The 19,866-nt window shown below is 41.7% G+C and overlaps 2 protein-coding genes and 1 pseudogene across 7 annotated transcripts in view; 1 reads left to right on the top strand and 2 right to left on the bottom strand.

The window, feature by feature from the left end:
* TSHB (thyroid stimulating hormone subunit beta) overlaps nucleotides 1–5,891 on the top strand; it is a 36,891-nt gene extending 31,000 nt beyond the window's left edge. For 4 of the 5 annotated variants that reach the window (XM_089336676.1, XM_089336677.1, XM_089336679.1 and 1 more), the window contains exons 2-4: nucleotides 600–727; nucleotides 4,963–5,125; nucleotides 5,556–5,891. In XM_089336676.1, coding sequence (XP_089192802.1) covers nucleotides 720–727; nucleotides 4,963–5,125; nucleotides 5,556–5,810 — 426 coding nt within the window. In that variant the 5' untranslated portion in view covers nucleotides 600–719 and the 3' untranslated portion in view covers nucleotides 5,811–5,891. 5 annotated transcript variants of the gene reach the window in all.
* A 6,854-nt stretch (nucleotides 5,892–12,745) lies between these two features.
* Nucleotides 12,746–19,866, bottom strand: part of TSPAN2 (tetraspanin 2) — a 40,616-nt gene continuing 33,495 nt past the window's right edge. For both annotated transcript variants that reach the window (XM_070076899.2, XM_051856133.3), the window contains exon 8: nucleotides 12,746–15,329. In XM_070076899.2, coding sequence (XP_069933000.2) covers nucleotides 15,264–15,329 — 66 coding nt within the window. In that variant the 3' untranslated portion in view covers nucleotides 12,746–15,263. The remainder of the gene's footprint in view (nucleotides 15,330–19,866) is intronic.
* On the bottom strand, nucleotides 17,103–19,711 carry LOC103350218 (HIG1 domain family member 1A, mitochondrial pseudogene; annotated as a pseudogene).

Here is a 19,866-nt window from a genome sequence, read left to right as displayed (position 1 = left end):
GGTCTCCCACATGGGTAGCAGGGACCCAACTACTTGAGTGTGCTGTTTCCCAGGGTATACATCAACAGGAAACTGGAATTGGAAGTGGAGTTGGGATTCAAGCAGCATCTTGAAACTGCTGTGCCGAACATTAGCCCCAGCACACATGTAAATTTTATTGTTTAAAATCCAAAGGTGGGGGGGAACGTTGAACTTAACTAAAATTGTGTTTTAATCAATAACATATGTGCTGGTTGCCCTGGTTTTCCATAAAGATGTTACCTTTGCATTGTAGACGAGGAATGATTTTATATATGATCATTTAGGTAAAATTTGGAGCATGTAAACCCCAAATTCTCATTCTCAAGACTTACTTAAATGATATGTTAAGACTTTTAATTTTTCTAATTTGTTTTTTCCCATTCTGGGTCTATCCCCTATTAATATTAGCAAATATTAATAAGAATTATATTTGAAAGAATAATTTTATTTTGAAATGGGAGATAGGAAAATGCATGCTTCAATAATGTCAGAGTTTCCAGGGGACGATACTGTGAACTTGTTTGTCTAAACACATTTTATTTGGAGTTTGGTATGAATTTTCAATAGATGTTTTGCAGATAAGAAAGCAGCAACTCAAGTGCAATTATATAAACAAGAAGCTCAGAGGGGAATTATGCTGAAGGATATAAAATGAACCAAGAGCTCTCAGTCTGGGTCATCACAGCCTCAGCTCACCAATGCAAAGGTAGGTGTCGCAAATGAGAAGACTCTGTGGAGTGCAGTGTTCTTATTCTGATTATCTTTTACTCTCACCATTTTAGCATTCATTTAACATTGCAAATTCTGAGACATAACTTTGCTTCAATGAGCTCTAAACATTTTTAATTATTTCCCAGATTGTTCATTCGTGTGTGAAGGTGAGTAGAGGATGTACATAAAGATAAGAAAAATTCCACTGCTATAACAGAAGAGAAACAACTGGTCAGTTAACCAAGGAAGGATGACTGATGTGCACGGCTTTCTCCTGTTTGTATTTCAATGAATTTTTATATGCTTTTTGGAAATTTTAGAGTAAATTCAGTTTTGAGTGCCTGTAGGAGTGACATGCTGTGTATCTTTTTAGTTATTTAATAGCTAAATCCCATGGGATAATGTCTAATATATATATACACCTACCTTACTGCATGTTTAAAAAGCTCTCCAGAAAAATACACTACTTTGTGGAAGGTCCAAGATTGTTCATCGGTTTTTTTTCATAGCATACTAAGGAGCTGGAGGAGAAAAGATTGGTGAAGGAAGTTAGCAGAGCAGAGAGAAATGCATTTATTAAAATGAAAAAAGTGAGAGCACAGAGAAGAGAGAAAATGTAGAGAAAAGGGCCAAGGAAAGAACACATCTTTGAATAAGGAAAAACATGGAAGTTGTGAACATTTTAGCCATGTCACTGAAGAAATCATCTCTCATTATTTAGGGCCTACCTGAAATCAAGTCTTCTGTGTTCAGGTGCTCAATAAATGGTTTATGATGATTTTGGAAATGCCATTAAGTTGCAGAGAGAACACAGGTGACAATAAGGAAGAAATTGGCAGATCATACAGGAAGGTATTAACATCAATTTATATGGTGTCACACAGTTAATTTCATTTTCCATGAACTTTCGGAAGTAGTCTCTTAGTATATTGCTCAGTTCCACAAAACTCCAATTAAATCTGAAAGCAGAATTCCTGATTACTGACTCTTTTTTTTTTTTTTTTTTTTTTTTTTTTGGACAGGCAGAGTGGATAGTGAGAGAGACAGAGAGAAAGGTCTTCCTTTTGCCGTTGGTTCACCCTCCAATGGCCGCCGTGGCCGGCGCACCACGCTGATCCGAAGGCAGGAGCCAGGTGCTTCTTCTGGTCTCCTGTGGGGTGTAGGGCCCAAGTACTTGGGCCATCCTCCACTGCATTCCTGGGCCACAGTAGAGAGCTGGCCTGGAAGAGGGGCAACCAGGACAGAATCCGGCGCCCCGACCGGGACTAGAACCAGGTGTGCCGGCGCCGCTAGGTGGATTAGCCTAGTCAGCCGCGGCGCCGGCCCTGATTACTGACTCTTAGACTGGGGATCTGACACTAGTGTAGCACATAAACTCAGACTCTGAGTGCTTCAGAGACCCCCATGATCCTCGTTTGGTTCTAAGCCATCCTTTTATAGATGAGGAAGTTTTACTATTTATAATAAAGAAGTAAAGGAGAAAGAGTCATTCATACTTTCTAAGTTCCACACAGTTGTACAGGTACTATGGTTGGTAGTGCAACAATTATAACTTTTGTTGTTTTTAGTTGAGAGTTCTACATTTATTAGAGAAATTTCACAGGAATTAGTGTGTCCATAATGAATAAGGCAACAGTGGGGAAGAAGTTCCAACACAGTTTTTCATCCTACAATTTTATTTTATTTGAGAGGCTGAGAAACAGAAAGAGACTAACAGAGAGAGCAAGAGAGAAGGAGAGGCTGCAAGGGAGCTCCCATCAGCTGGTTCACTCCTCAAATGCCTATGGGAGCTGTCAACTCAGTCCAGGTCTCGCATATGGTAGCAGGAACCAACACCCTCCCGGAGTGTGCCTCAGTAGGAAGCTGGACATGGGGCGCCAGGCGTCCTGACACTGGGCGTGAGCATGCCAAGAGGCATCTTAACTGCTGTACCAAACTTCAGAGTCAGGTGTTCCTCGCTCCTTCTGTGTTGCAGAGGAGTAAGGCACCGGCAGAGGAAAAGCTTCAGTCATTCTCTCATAGATCCATGAGGGAATTCTGTCCCTTGATTTCTGCACCAATATTCTTGCCACTAGGTTACCACACATCTGTTTATGCAGAATCGTAAGCTAGAAATTAAAATATGTAAAGTTAATTATTTTCTGTGGTGAAAACTCAGCGGCTGGCTGTCTACACAGGCAAGAGCTACATGATCCTGATGGGTTAGTTTTAAATCATTTACCCAGTTGCTATTTAAAGATCCTTCAGGGTTACTCTAGGTTTGTGTCTAAGATCATGGAACCTGCTGTACCGTCAAGGGAGCTCACATTTTCGAAGCACCTGAGAAGACCAAGCTCCATGAGTAAGGAATTCCTATGCTGTCCTTCCCTAATTCAAATGCCAAAAACCCACAGGGATGACTGAATATGCAATATTTGTTTTTGAAAGTTTGCTGGAAAATCCTTCTTGCTTTAACCTTTAAAAAAGTCTTCTAAAATGGGTTTGTTCACTTCCTTGTGTATGCAGAAGTAACATAAGGAAATATTTGATCATTGTCTATCTCAGTTTAGACTCCATAGCACTTAGAACAGTCTGTATTTTAATACTTTTTGTTCATAATTAGTTTCTCTACTAGACTGTCAGCTCCTTAGGTCAAGGACTGTATCTTACGCATTTTATGTCTCTCAGTACCTGGCCTATATGCTTACTACATGTGTATCCATTGATCTGCAGTTGTCATTTCCAGGAACAAGAGATTGATTAGCATGTACACTAAACTCTGGGAGTTGGCATTTAAAATAAGTGCCTGTTAACCTGTGTAATGTGGCTTCTAGTTTTCCTTATGAATTTATTGAAGACAAAATTCTGATAAACTGAAAGTCTCTGAGGTTTCAGTAAATGAAGAGTATGCAGCTCATATATGCTGTTGAGCTACATGTGTATATGCATATGACCGGTTTGAGAAGACCTTGATACCTTTTTGATGGACGAGTAAAAATGTTCAGTGAATGGTAATTTATTGAATAGAACAAGGAAGCAAGTTTGTGTTCGCAGATAATACTACTCCATGAAGGTGTGTATTTTCTTTACTGACAAGGAAAAAAAAATCCAAACCTACCTAGCCAGCTGTACAGTATTTGTAAAATGAAAAAAATCTTCTTAATCTTTGAGTTGATAAATTTGCACTGAGAAGTGTGAAATATGATTACCCTCTCTGAGCAGATCTAAAATAACTGTAAGTCATAACATCCAGATCATTATGCTGTCCAATGACTGCTGCACACATTCTCTACCTCATACAGGGCAAAGGTAAAGATGGGCTCCATTAAGGTGCGTGTCCTACTTTCTCCTGGGGCACAGAGGACCCTTTCCATGCAGCAAAACAACATTGGATAGTGTTGGATAACCCATAATGGATCTGTTCTTGACTTCATTATTCTCATTGTGTCAACCTATATTTTTTGTCATTAATCTTTTTGATATTTTATTTGTTGCAACTCTATTCTTTCAACCTTGAGGGCATACCCTGAGGGTTCAGAAGGAAGGTTTCTGAGTTTGCCCTCTTAACACCAGTGGTAATTTTAGTTGAACTTTCATGGACCTTCCTTAGCTTCATAATGTCTCCCTTCACAGGCAGTAGGTGGAATTGCATGCCACAGTACAGGTGCTGAGGTAGTACAGGAGTTGGGTTATGCTTTTCTTGGTTTGTATGCTGACTATGACCAAATAGTTTGCTTGCCTTTTAAGCCATTGAACCACAGATATAGAAAAATGTACTTCTGGAAAAACCCTTCCTAAGCCATAATGCTTAGTTCAGTTCTCACAATCCTAAAGGCAATGTCTTCATTATATTTCCACCAAATGAATCATTTTTCATTTAGCTGGATGTACATCCCTGCCATGTTTCTGTTATGGTGTTTCAGGTCTTAATGCTTCCTTGCCCTTTGGAGCTTAGTGGAACTTGCAAGCAGGACTTCCACTCTGTGGGCTCCCATACTATGGGATCACAGCCACATCTACGTTTATAAATGGGGGGTTACTGCAAGTTTTGAGAAGGTCAAAACACCTCATATAGGACAAAGGTAAAGTAGGTGTTCAATAACAGCAGCTCTACTTATTATTGGAGATGTGCAAAAGTTCATGGAAAATGGAACATAAAGGTAATGTGTGTTTCCCACTTTTTGAAGTATCCTATTTGAATGTCCTGAAAGGATATATGTAATAGGTTCTTTAATTTTATCTCTGACTTAGCATGACTGCTATCTTCCTGATGTCCATTCTTTTCGGCCTTGCATGTGGACAAACGATGTCTTTTTGTATTCCAACTGAGTATACAATGCACGTCGACAGGACAGAGTGTGCTTATTGCCTAACCATCAACACCACCATCTGTGCTGGATATTGCATGACACGGGTATGTAGCTCATCAACTTCTTTTAGCTGTAAATTACATAAGCCTAGAAGCAGTCTATGCCTATCTAGAAAGGAAATGAAATACATCACAACCTCATTTCCCAAATCCAGTGGAGGGCACAGGTTACAGTATTATGTGGCTTTTCTTAGAACAATGGGTACAGATAAGTTGATAACAGTGTTACTTCCCTGATTTATTTCAACTCTGTCTTGTTCCCATGATCAAGGATAAAAGGGAGGAGGGTGTCACTTTTGCCTTTATAGGATTCAATGTGGATGTGGTAACTTGGTATTGGGGAATGGGGCCGAGGAATCCTTGCCTCTCATATTTGTGACAAAAGAATATGAATGAGTTGATTTCTATGTATCTCCATTATCTACATGTTTTCTAAAGTCTTATCACATTGTTCTCTTTTCTATTCTTCCCATAGGATATCAATGGCAAGCTGTTTCTTCCCAAATATGCCCTCTCCCAGGATGTTTGTACATATGGAGACTTCATCTACAGGACTGTAGAAATACCAGGGTGCCCACACCATGTCACTCCTTATTTCTCCTATCCTGTTGCTGTAAGCTGTAAGTGTGGCAAGTGTAATACTGACTATAGTGACTGCACACATGAGACCATCAAGACAAACTACTGCACCAAACCTCAGAAGTCCTATCTGGTGGGATTTTCTGTCTGATTTTGATAACGATATAATTTCCAATTTGGCTAAATGTGTTTACATGGAATAAAACAAATAAAATATCATTATGTTTCACAATACTGTGTGTGTTTTCTGAGTGCCATTTCACACATACTCACACCAATAGGGGCATCAGAGAGCTCAAGAGATTGTTCATTAATTATGATAAACTATTATCCTAATATGAGACATTAATAAGGGAAGCTATAGGTGCATTATTGATTGTGACAACTATTTAACACTTAGATGTTAACACTAGGGGAATCTGGGTAAGGGGCATATGGGAACTCTTCGTATTGCTTCACAATTTCTGTCCTGTGAATTTAAAACTATTCTAAAATTAAAAGTTAAAATATAAAGTTATACTAAAAAAGTGGCCGGCACCGCGGCTCACTAGGCTAACCCTCTGCCTGAGGTGCCGGCACCCTGGGTTCTATGTTGATATGTTGATATTACATATATCCTTTCAGGACATTCAACCTGGGTTCAGGTTGGGGCGCCAGTTCTGTCCTGGTTGCTCCTCTTCCAGTCCAGCTCTCTGCTGTGGCCCGGGAGGGCAGTGGAGGATGGCCCAAGTGCTTGGACGCCTGCACCCGCATGGGAGACCAGGAGAAGCACCTGGCTCCTGGCTTCGGATCGGTGCAGCACGCCAGCCGTGCGGCCATTTAGGGGGTGAACCAACAGTAGGAAGACCTTTCTCTCTGTCTCTCCCTCTCACTGTCTAACTCTGCCTGTCAAAAAAAAAAAAAGTTATACTAAAAAAGAAATCTGTTTGTGGTTTTCATATGAAAAGAGTAGAGTAGAGGTGAAATAGACAACAGAAACGACGGGTGCTGATGGATGCCAGACTGGAGGAGACTCTCCTAACAGAGGGCCAGGAGGTTTGTCTTGATGTAGAAACCGAAGGTGGGACCATTTCAGATTTATGAGGAGAATGTAACGGGATCTGAAGCAGAAGGAACACGTGACATCAGGGTACTGCTGGAAACTTGAACTTCCAGAGGCAGGAGCGGGAGTAACATGTGAATCTGCAATGTAATACTTTGTCTTAGTCATCCAAATGCACTGGTAAAAACTCAATAGAATATGGGAATGATCCTCTTTAATTACTCTAATGAGCTAACTGACCTATGAAAGTTATATCCCAAAAGGTCAATTTACAAAGCCTAGAAAAGAGACCACGATCAGTTTACATGTGGAAGTTTAAATCCTTCATAGTGCTTCAAGTAACAGGAGACACTTTGCTTGTGCTGTTTTGGCTTTGGATGTCACAAAAAATCTAGTACAATTATGTAAGCTTTAAAAAAATTAGAACACTAAGGGGTTTCATAGAATAAAATCACTCTAAATTCTCATCTAAACCTCCATCAGTGTTGAAACACTGCTGGTAAACACGCTTGGTAAATGGTTGTTTATTTTTCTTTCTCTTTCTTAGATGCTCTTTTGTGGAAGTCTGATTTCAACAAATGCTTGAAATTAGGCAGAACTTAGGCCCTGCAGACTTTTTCTCAACAAGGCTATCCTCTACTTGTCCATTATTCACCATTCACTCTTTGACCACTAGGGTGAAAATCAACTGTCAGTAGGACCAGTTGGCTTTGCTGTACCCAGCACTCGCTGGGAAAGTCAACTGGGTATCTCGTAAGTGCCTGAGTGCCAACAGTGCCAGGGGTAGGACCATGAGAGGTGCAGACGGTTAGTACAAGCCCATGCTCTGTCAGTGCAAAGGGAGTTTTGCATTTCCATACCAGAGTCAGGAAGCCACATTGTTTTTACCTTAGCATCTGCAGTTGACATTCAAATGGTCTCCAGATATTAATCTGGGGCTTTGGGTTTTCATATTACTTTTGAACATGGACACTTAAAGCTCTATATTGCTTAAAACTATTTATCAAATATAGATCTTCAATTAATGAGTAAATAGTCTAATGTCCCAATCCAATCAGTGGTAGTCAGAAATGACTTCCGTGGATTCTGGGGAAAAAAAAGTCTCAAGGGTTTGAACTGTGGAAAGGCCCAGATGTTTAGAGAGACCCACTGTAAACACGCAGCTCAGAAACACCACTAACTAAGGCTTCCTCAGCATGGAGGTGGGAGGCTGGGCCTGGGCAGGCATGTGGGTCACAGAACCCTAGAGCAGGTGCATCAAAGAGAAGCTTGTTTCCTCCCGCCGAGGACTGTCCACGTGCAATAGATGCACACATTAACCAAATCAACTTGCTCTTGAACAATGGGGTTGTCCAAGACGGAAAATCCTTAAGACGGAGTTCAAGGATAGGGATGACCAACAATTTGCTTCCACTGGGTTTAGGAGCTTGGGAAATGGAAATGCTTTTTTTGGAGGGTCTTGGTGTTCTTTGGGTTTAAGAGAGGGAGAATGAATAAGAGCATTTAGAAATAGGAAGGTTAAGAATCATGGCTTGAGTCATAAAAAGATGGAAACTGGCATATCTGAAGCCAGTCTTAAATTCAACCTAAAATTCAAAGTTGTCAGTTCTTGGTGAGAGAAGTACTCAGTGTTTGTTTGCTTTTTTTCTTTTTTCCAAAAAGGTCTCCTATTCCTCATTTGACGCTGAACTATAAAGAGTTCTTTCATAACCTAGATGGATTTGGGACTAGTATGGCACAATGTCTGCTTTTCTAATGGCCAAACTCTTTAGGAGTGAGTGAGTGTACCAGGATGGATGTATTGGCAGGTAGCAGTATAATTCAGCCTCATAGCAGAAAATTCCAGTAATATGAGCTGTCTTTTAGACATAAAATTACTTTTTTTTTTGAGAACAGCAAGTCTAAGTGCAATAAAATTTATTAACTTCCACTCTAACCTTATTGTTCAGTGTTGAATTCTTCTCCACCCTCTCATCTCTCTTAGTTAATTACTTCTTATCTTTTAAGCAATTGTGTCTCACTTTCTCTGCCGCTGTTCCATTACCTGCTGTCTCTCTCTGAGTGGTGCTTATGTTTCTCCTTCAGGTAGCTGCACCTTGATTTTCCTTCGAGGGTTCTCCTCCCCATCACTGTCAGTCAAGTGTTGTGAGAGGGTTCTGATGAGAGACCTACTACTCAAGCGCCACCAAGCCTGACACCTTAAGGGATGGGAAGAGGGGTTCTTGGCCTCTTGGAGTTCCTAAGCTGATCAAACATGAGCCTGGTACCACTGGTGGACATCTCTGGTACCTCCTAGAACCAGTCAGCCTGAGAATAAAGCCAACTCAGAAGCGAGCAAGACAAAACCCACTACTATCATTTGAGCCCACCTGAAGCTGGCCTCACTCTTAGAGGAAGCCTAACTTTCCTTTTCTGCTTACTGGTTAGAGTTAGATTTCTGACATTTTGTGCTGAAAAACTCTGACTTAATCTACATCTTTTCTACATGTTTCAAATATTCCTGATTCCATTGCTCATCTCTTCCTGGTACTGTGCTGCTTGCTTTCTTTTCCTGCTTCCTTCTTGGATCTTTCTCCTCAGTAAGAAATAGCCTTCAATCTTCTCCTCCTAAAAAACAAACACACACCAAGGTCAAAACAAGCGAACAATCCTTTCTTGACCCTGTGCAATCTCCTAGTTATTTCCCCCCTCTCTTCTTGAGTTCTTATTCCAGGTTCTATGTGAAAGAACCCACTACCCATCTACTTCCTCGCTTCTCATTCTCTTCTCAATCTGCTCCTTTCCTGGCTTCTACCCCGTCCTCCTTTGAAACGGTTTTCAGGAAGGCCGACCATGGCTCACGAATGGTTCAGAACACAGACACCTTTTAGTCCTGATTGACCCCAACCTCTTGCTTCCCAGAGGGCCCAGTGGAGGTCACAGATCTGCATTCATGACACAATACAGCCCTAATGAGAATGAGTTCAACATTTTCCCCTTTTTATTTCTACTTTTTTGCAAGATGACTCAAAAATCTATGCTAAAGTCTTTCACTGGCAACAGTAATGTCAATGTAGGCTGCATTTTGCTTGACAATTTTGTTTGATGTTATAGGGGTGAACAGTCTGGACTTTGTGAAAGATGACCTAGAGCTGTAATAATCCTGCGTGTCCTGTTGATCCTTTAGACGTTGTTGTGTTGCATATGAGAAATTTGAATTTGTATTGATTCAGCCTTGGCTATACTAAAGAATCATATCATACCCATTTCAGTTAAAGACAGTTTAGGTAACATTTACTGAAGGAAATAGGCAGCTAAGACAGACTCTCCACTCTGAGATTAAGAAATGGGTGGGGAGTGAAGAACTGTGGTGGTCTTTTCACTCTTGGGAGTAGAGGATTCTAATTTCTTTTAATGTTCTGAATTTAATCGTGAGAGGTGGTTCATCTTGGTCAAAATTGGGCACTAATACTTTCATGTTGAACATTCCTGAGCTATAGTCACTTTTTCTTTTTTTAATTTGAGGGGGAGGAGTGAGGGAGGGAGGGAGAGAGAGAAAAGAGAAGAGAGGGAGAGAGAGAGAAGTACTTCGATCTGCAGGTTCACTTTCTAAATGCCCAACAGGGCTGGGAATGGGCTGAGAGTGAGCTGAACTGGGCCAAAGCCAGGAACCAGAACTCAATCCAGATCTCTCACATAAATCAATTGCTTGAAACATCACTGCTGACTCCCAGCATCTGCAGTGGCAAGAAGATGGATCCAGGAGCCACAGCCAGATATCAAATCCAAATACTTAAATATGGATGCTGGTAGTTTAACTGGTGTCTTAAGTACTTGGCTAAATGCCCAACCCTTAGCTATAGGTTTAGTCTGGACTTCTTTCCCAAGCTTCAGGGCCAAGTACTGAATGTTTATATTTCCTCTTAGATGTCCTATAGTGATTGGCAACTTGCGCCATCATTACAACCTGCTTTTCTTCCTAAGTACCATTGTTTTCAAGCTGCCAAGTCAGAAATCTAGGAATTGTTCTAGGTTCTTCTCTTTCCCTCATCTCTCACATCCAGTTTCTCTTAAGCTGCTCTATTTCTAGGTATGGCTTCCAGTTCATTAGTTAGAAATCCTCATGACTCTGGTTTTGGCCATCCAATCTTGATTCATAACTGAGCTTGGGTAATTTTTCAAAGGTTCTAATTGGATTTTGTAGCTCCCAGTTTAACATTTTCCCCATGACTTCAGGATAAAGATAAGACTCCTGAGCAGGTTTAACAGGGCCCATATTGCCTCAGCTCTTGACAAGCCCTCTCTGAATGTCTCTAGGCTCTCTCCATTTCCGGGCCTCCCTGTGTGCTTTCCCTGGAAAAGCCTCTTCCTTGTACCCCTACTTTTGACTTGGCTCATTTAGTAGTCTCTTCAGGACCCAGCTGAGAAACCCTAACACTCAGGGCTCCTGTCTCCCCCGACCATCGTCCCCACATCTGAGTGGGTGCACTCTGGGTCAGTGATGATCACAGCACTTGCCTCATGGTAACAGACCCGCCTACTTTTCTGCACTGGAAGAGCCTTCACAGACACTTGTTTTGCCCATCTAAGCATATCGTTATTCTTACTAACATTCCTTTTTTCAAATGCTCAACAATAGTAAGCCTAGAAAACCAAATCAAAGGCCAATTCCAATATTAGCGTGACTTGCATCTCACGCTCACAGGACAACATAAGGACTCTGAACATTAATGTTCATAGTTCATAATTTCTGAATTAAATAGAATTGGGAAACGTATCAAAAGCTATTTATTAATTCAACAAATTAATGTGTTCAAATAGGTAAATGGCATCATACAAAAGTATCTTCAGTTATGCATGATTTTTAGAAAATTTTTATAATTTTAAAAACTCTGAGTATTAACATAGTAAGTATGATAGTAGTAATAATCACTAACTGCTGGGTTGCTGAGCACTTTATATTGATTATTCCTTTTAATTTGTTCTATTTAATGTAAGTGAAAACATCTAATATTACACAGAAAAATAAAAACTCAACCCCAAACCAAATTCAAATCCAAAGCTTTGAAAGAGTTTCTGGCGCATTAGGCAAACACTTTATGAAACCAGTCTGGCATGTGCTTGGCAAAGTTCAAGATACATTACCTTCTTCTCCTGCTTCCCAGGTCCAGGAAGCACCTTGTGAACGGTGGACTCCTGGGTTATGTTCTTCCTTCATTGTTACAGTGAGAACACACCAAAACAGTTACATTCTGGATTTGTGATGTCCGTTCAGCTTTCAAAGGCCACTGGCATATAATACCTTACAGGTATGTCTTACAGGAAAAAATGAAGAGTTGTGTTGAAAGACAGTAGAAGCTTCCATCACTCTCCAAATCTACCTTAGCAAATCTGATTTTGATGAGCCTCAACTAAGATGCTGCAATTAATCTACTAGCTTCAAGGACCCAAGAGCACTTCCTCCTAGGGTTGGGTAAAATGAGGCTGCTGGAATCCTGAGAAGCTGGAAGTGAGAGTGGGTGGAGCCAAAGGGGCCACGAACCAGGAAAAGCAGGTGCAGGGCACCTACTGAAGCCCTGGTGGCTGCCCTGGGACCATGGAAGCCACCTTTTGCCTGTGATGTTTGTGAATTTACTTCAGAAGGGAGAAAATGCTGTCTCCTTCACATCCATCTCGCACCAGCCTCATTCTCACCCAGCCAACCCTATTAGCACTGCCCCCAGGGAGAGGGGAACAGCTACTGTTGCTGATTGCTTGGAGGACCACCCTGTGCCCTGCCTCTATGTGCAGTTTTACAGATTGAACCACAGATGACAAAGGGACTATTCTAGAGAAAAGAGGGATAATTTGGGTGAAAGAATACTAAGCGAGATACAACTATGTGCAATGATAGTCCTTAGGGTGTTGCTCTTAAGTCCAGCTCTGAAGTGTAACATTATAGGAGGGTTAGAACTTGGCCTCATATTTTACCATATTGTTTGGGTTGATAAGTAATTGGACATTTAGACAAGTTGTGTGAAAGTGTATAAAGAGCTATGATAGGATTTTTAAGATGAATCAAACAATTCTGGTACATAGAAAATTTAATTTGAAATAACTTAAAATATTTCATCATCGGCACCCGAGGTTTAAGAAAATGTTTGGGTCTGATCTCAAATTAGGTCACATAAACAGAGATAACCAAAAACTTATGTATATGGTGTATGTGTACACACACACGTACATACACACAAACATGTATACATATATTCAAATGACATTTGTATATATTCAACAGATATGTATTCAAGATATATATATAGATTCAAGATATAGAGGGATTATAGATCTATATATAGAGATACCTGTATCTGTATATTTACACACACATACACACATATATATATCTGATCTGTGTGTGTGTGTGTGTGTGTGTAAATATATTATAAAATCTACTCTCACGCAGTGGTGGAATTCTATAATTCTACTCACAGCACATAGTTTGGAAAGCTCGCTTCCAAGAGGGGCACACTAATCATTTATGGAATAGACTCTTACTCTCCCACTTAAAAATATTTTAAATATTACTTTATTTCTATTCTTTCACTCTTTACTCTGTGTACTTCTTTAAGGTTATTCATTCATAGAGGGACTGACACTCTCTTTTGTGGACTCAGAGCCCACTCTGAGCTGGAGAGAACCTGAGTATACACTTGAGCCTGGTTCTGCCTCTAGGCAGGCAGGTGCACTAAAGCTACTCAGAGAGACGGACTGTCTGCTCTTTGCCCTACAGGTTACATTTCTCAGCTTTGGGGTGGGAGAGGGGGTGGAGAGGGACCAGCATCTGTTTCATGAAGTGATTTTTGTCTTAAGATATCTCTGCCTTTCAAATAAATAAAATCTGAAAAAAAGATCATTGTTTCTTTAGCTATAGTAAAGCACAGTAAAGTAGCCATGCACAATGAAGTTTTTAGCTTACTTCCAATCTGACTTTTTTTCCTCCCCTAGAAAAGCTTCCTCCAAAGTTAGTAGCAGTAGCAAGCATGGCAGAAAAAGAAATGTGGTCCTCTATGGGAGTGCGACTGTTCCCAGCAGTCTCTTTAGCAAACGGCTGCCACGTTTCTTAGGAGCGTGGGGACCCCTGTTCTTGCGCGTGCAGAGGAAGCACACTTGGGGATTTCCCAAGTCCTCTGCACTCCCACTTCTGTGTGGCCTTTATAAATGCAATACAAAAATCCACGATGTACTAAACATAACATGTTGTTGAAAAGTACTGATAAATATGCTCATTTAAATCCTAAATTTGGGTTTAGATATTTAAAATCGAGCATGAAGACCAAAGCAGAATCTGAAAATTATATTTTCATAGAGGACTTGCACAGAAAGAACACAGTTGTGTTGTGTGTGTGTATTTTTGTTTCCTTAACTTGCATCTGTGCCATGCATTTGACTTAGAGATGTTTTTCTTTGTTTATTTTGCTTTGGCCAAGGATTCTCATAAGATAATATTTGAATTATGAAGGACTGGGCTTTAATTATTTTAGGTTGCAAAATCTGTAGTTCTTAATGTATGAAGAACTCTCTAGGTGAATAAATAGGAAAAATAGAAAAAATTAGGAAAATATGTAAACTCGAGTTATGAGGTATTTCAAAGATACAGTGCCAGGAAAAATTCTCTTTCCCGCAATTTGCAACTGCTAGATCTCTTGCTTTAGTCTTTCTGCTCTTCCATCTTTGAAACAGAGAAGAATCTGAGATAAAAGCCCTTTCGAGGATGTGAGGGTTGCAGTAGTACAGAGCAGAGTCATAAAAGGAAAGTAATAAAGCAATCAATCTTTACGTGTCTTTCTGTAAGAACAAAATATTTCCTTAAAAAGTTTTTTTTAGTCCTAAAAACACTCACTTCTACAGCGCACATGATTGTCTGTGTGACTACTGTTTCCAGAGGGAGGTTTTTGTTTTTAAATACTAGGAAAGCATGACTTATTCAAATTAGATTTGCCATGCTATATTTAGTTTTGCAGATGTGTTTAGTTCCAAAACTACGGTTGATTGTATTCTGGGGAGGGAGAGCATGTATATAAAACATTCTAGGAAACCCTTACAGCAATCAGACACAGGCAATTTTGATACAGAATCATCTCCCAATTGCGGTAGCTTATTGCCTCTGTTAACCAGAAATCCCTGGAGTCTCTGTATCTAACCTTTGAAGGCTATGGTCTGAGAAACTGACACGTTATCAACTTTTCTGAATAGCCAAGAATTTAAAGTTTCTCAAAGCATTTTTGATCATTTTCTGCTAGTTAAATAGGTTGTTCCTCTTAGATAACAGGAATTAGGAATTCCCAAGTTTTTGTTGTGTATAATGCATATACCAGAAACACTCAGATCACACGTGGATATGCTCCCAGTCAACACACGTGGGTACTCACTCAAGGGGCAAACCAGCACTGAGCCAAACACACACACATGTGCAAAGGTACAGTTAACAGCAAATTATTATAGATCCTAAAGTCCTTCGAACATTAAAATGAGCTGGAAGACAGCAATGGTGACATTTGTAGCAAAACTCTGGGTTGTGATTTTTGTGTGGAAGTAGTGTTGTCATATCACGTCTCGAGAGTTTCGGATTGCACAGCACAGGACCATGCTGAATATCATGCCAAAGATCTGAAACAGAAGGAACAACTTGTTAGGGACCTGCAACGCATGCTGACTGATAACCAGGTCAACAAATTGCCTGGGGGATTAACTCAAGTTAATAAGCAATTATAACCAATAATTACTCATCATAAATGCCATTTTCCTCGGCCAAGGTTGAGGCTCAGTGAGATAAGCTGTTGCCTGTGATGCGGGCATCCTGTATCAGAGTGCTGATTTGAGTCCTGACTGCTCTGCTTCTGATCCAGCAATATGCTAATAAGCCTGGGAAAACAGCAGACGATGGCCCAAACACTTGGGCATCTGCCACCTACGTGGGAGACACGGAAGCAGTTCTGGGCTCCTGGCTTCAGCCTGGTCCAAGCCTGGTCCACCCTGGTCATTGGGGCCATTTGGGGAGTGAACAAGCAGATGGAAGATTCTCTCTCTCTTTCTCTCTCCCTCTCTCTCTCTTCTCTCTGCTTTTCAAATAAAAATAAATAAATGCCATTTTCCTATGCATTACTAATGATGGCTACTGAGTGAAGATGTCCATATTGACTCTGCTTGGAGTACACTTATTCTTATCACTAACAAATAACAAGGCTCTGATTTAAGAAAAGGACTCTGTTTCTGACTTACCAAAAAGTTCCTACAGCTGTGAAAGACTAACACACTCTTGGTTGGGGGATTTTATATTTCAGGCTAATCCTAGACCTCTTTTACATATGTCAGTATTTTGGAAAATATTTATAACAATTCCTTTTAAAAATATATTTGTGGTGTAAGTAGTTTTGTTAAAAATGTTAATTTATCTTTTCATTAGTAGCTAAAATACATGTTTCTATTTCAAGATGACATTTAAAAATAACTCTAATATAGCAGCAATAAAAACATAATCCTGCAATTACAAAAAAGAGCTAAACTGGAATCCATAATTAAATTTGTCTCGGGGGCTGGGGCTGTGGCATAGTGGGTAAAGCCGCTGCCTGCAGTGCCAGCACCCCACATGGGCGCCGGTTCAAGTTCTGGCTGCTCCACTTCCAATCCAGCTCTCTGCTATGGCTTGGGAAAGCAGAAGATAACCCAAGTCCTTGAGGCCCTGTACCCAAGGGAGACCCCGAGGAAGCTCCTGGCTCTTGGCTTTGATCTGCACAGTTCTGTCTGTGGCGACCAATTGGGGAGTGAACCTGAAGATGGAAGACCTCTCTCTCTCTCTCTCTCTCTCTCTGCCTCTCCTTGTCTCTGTGTAACTGACTTTCAAATAAATAAATAGATCTTAAAAAAAATGGTCTCATGTTTACAAGTGTGATTCTGAAATAAATACTGCTATGCAGGTGTCTTGTAAGCTTTTGGTTTAAGCATACACATGCACGCACACACAGGCACACGCACATGCACGCACACACATGCACACACACATGCACACATACTTTTTCAGTTGTGGAAAGCTTTACACGTTATATTCCATGCACTTAGAAAAAAAAAAAGGGAGTCCTTCAAGAGATAACCTGCCCTAAAAACCAAAATACTCCCGGGTCTATGAGGCAGGCAGAATAAAGGCGAAATAACTGGGTCAAAATAGGACTCCTGAGTAAGCCCAAAGCATGTGATATTCTGCAGCAACTGGGAATATCTTCAAGGTTGGCCTGTTGCGCTCCTTGAGACTAATTTCATCACAAAGGTTTAAGAAATGGGACATTTTAACACCATCAGGTGCATTTAGGTGACATCGTGCAAAGGTAACTCCCCGAATGACCTGTTAGTGAAGTAGTCACTAGTAATTTGGTCACCAGGCAAGTCACCAGAAAGGAGGCCAATATTCAAAATACCATGTGTTATTATCTAAATCCACTCAAATTGCTTACTTTCGACATAACGTGTAGCCTCAGTGTGAGATGTCTAACTAAAGGAAGCATCTCCAACACAGCCTACCTGGCATCTCTTCTTCTAAGGTTTAGGTTTCACCCAGAATTCCCCAGACATGGAATAGCCCATACCAAGAGTCATTGCTCCTACAACAGAGCCTTCAGCTGCTACATGCATGTGGGTCAGGCGCAGGGACATTTTAGTATTGGCCCTGCTCTTCAGTTTGTATCATCTACGTGCAACACTAGCTGCAAAACACGCTGTCCAGTGGGGATGAACTGTGCCTCTTCAGTTTTTCAGGTAAATTTGGATCCCTGCTCTTCTTCATACAAAGAAAGAGAAACATCTGTATTGCTTAAAGAATCTTCCAAGAGCAACAAAGCCCCCTCACACTCCAACCAGCTTCTGCAAGTAGTCTTCTATTGTTGGAAAATCATTGAATTCTTCTAACAATGATCGGGTATTAAAAAGTGGGGCATTTCCTTATTCCCTGTCCACTTGCAAATGATGCTGCCCTGTTTAACCCAATACTTTTCTCAAAGCACAGAGGCATCTGAAGGATGCTATTACTGACTGCTTCCATCTCCCACACAGTTCTCCAAGAAGCCAGATCAACGTTTGGGAGAAATCAACATCCACTTGCACTGTCTGAACCAAAGGATTCCAAAGGACCCTTCTTGCTGTCAATCATTTACCCTCCAACTGTGCAGAGCCAGTGGAACCCTCTGTGGGTACCATTTCATTAACACTACCAATGTTTTTTTTGGTTTGTTTTGTTTTGTTTTTAAAAACCGCTACCATAACTCTCGGGTTCTCTCTGTTCCATCCTGGGATCAGTAAGGCATGGATGACCAATTGTTTTGGTTGGTCGGGGCAGACTTAAGTAAGGACAGAGCCAGGAGCAGGACTTTAAGCTTCTGGTCAATGGAACGCAGTCCCAGTGTGTGGCAGGGGAGACACCTAATGGACGCTTGGTTAACTGATCATACTGTGCACCCCTTGCCTTACAAAGAAAAAAAGGAAAGCAGCCCTGGAGGCACGGATGTGGGACAGCCACCCTCATCCAGGCTGTAGGCTGCCCTGCCAGGTGCCCTCCCTGAGAAACTTGGTGTCTCCACCTATGCCTACACTGTCGGAGGTCAGCTGTGATGAGGAAGCTCACCTGCTGGGATGTGAGCTGGTACCTCTGTCATGCAGAGTGTTTTCAAACCCCCTGCCCCAGGATTGTCCTTGGGACTTGCAAAAAGGCAACCAGCCTAGCAACCAGCTGGGCGGGGAGACCCAGGGATGTGTCCCAGGATTTGGGGATCCTCAGCTTAGCATTTGTGCCACTGCCCTGCCCCTCCACTTTAAATACAGAAAAGTAGCTTGTACGTCCCCCAGGACTGCTCATTCATTGATCTCCTCACAGCTCCCACAGCCCCATGCACTGGTTTAGGCTATGAATGAATCTACATAGAGAGCTGCAGGCTAAGAGCTGCCTTAGCTACCTTAGCACGGGTAGCATGTCTCCCTGACCCCAGTCTTGCCCTCCCACCGCTCCTCCATAGCCCATCCCAACCCTCGAGCCTCCCTCTCCTTCAAGATGAAGCCTAACTTCTCGAAAGGGCACAGGAAGACCTCAGTCGCGTGGGCCTGAGGCCCTCCCCAGCATCATGGCTTGCTCCCCCGCCGCACTCATTCACCACTGTCCCTCTTCCCCACACTCTTCTTTTGTGCTTTAGAAGCAGTGACCTCCTGCAGGCGCCCGGATGCCCCATGCTGCACACCATCTGCTACGCTGCTTCCTTTGCCTGGAGTCTAGGAACACAGAGCTGGCATTCATTGAGTGCAGTATGTTCTAGATGCTTACACGAATTAATTCGTATAATATTTCCTGCATAGTATCCCGCTCATTTCTTTTTAAAGTTTACTTTCATCTACTTGAAAGGCAGAGCCACACACACACACACACACACACACACGAGAGAGAGAGAGAGAGAGAGAGAGAGAGAGGGAATCTTCCATCTGCTTGCTGATTCATTCCCCAAATGGCAGCAATAGCCAGGGCTGACCCAGGCTGCAGCCAGGATCCCGCAGCTCCACCGGGGTCTACCACATGGGTGGCAGGGCCCAAGCACATGAGTCAACCTGTGCTGTCCCCCAGTCTGCATTACAGGAAGCAGGATCAGAAGCAGAGGAGCTGAGACTTAAATTGGCACTCTGAAATGGGATGCGGCTGTCCCAAGGTTACACAGTGGCTTAAACTGCTGTACCACAACAATGTCTGGTCCTGCAGTAGCCCATCTGGTAGTTACAACAGTCTTATGAGGTCGGCAGAGTGAAATCTCCATTTTCCACACGAAGGAACTGAGGTGTAGAGAAGTTAGGAGAGTTTCCTCCAGTCCAAGGGCTGGTAAGTAGCGGGACCAGGAGCTGAAGCCAGAGCTCGCCCCATTCATCACCACGCCTCTTCCAGTTGTACGGGAGGCAGACCCACCTTGTGCTCCGTTATTCTGAATATCTAACAGTAGAAAGAGACCCAGAATGGAAAAATCAGTCATCTAGGTTAAAATGGGTGGCCTTAGAGTGCGAAGTCACTGCAGTAATCAACTCAGGGTCATAATTAAGTAAAAGTTAAAATTGTATCATATTTTAGAGGGCTAATTATTGATACATTTAATTAGATTTGTTTGTAGAACATGTGCCATGGACAAAT

The sequence above is a fragment of the Oryctolagus cuniculus genome, chromosome 7 (genome assembly GCF_051225735.1).
Source record: "Oryctolagus cuniculus isolate XC-2025 breed Fujian yellow rabbit chromosome 7, ASM5122573v1, whole genome shotgun sequence".
NCBI classification, from domain to species: Eukaryota; Metazoa; Chordata; class Mammalia; order Lagomorpha; family Leporidae; genus Oryctolagus; species Oryctolagus cuniculus.
The sequence above is the reverse complement of the archived record's forward strand: the minus strand, read 5'-3'. Positions and strand labels throughout refer to the sequence as shown.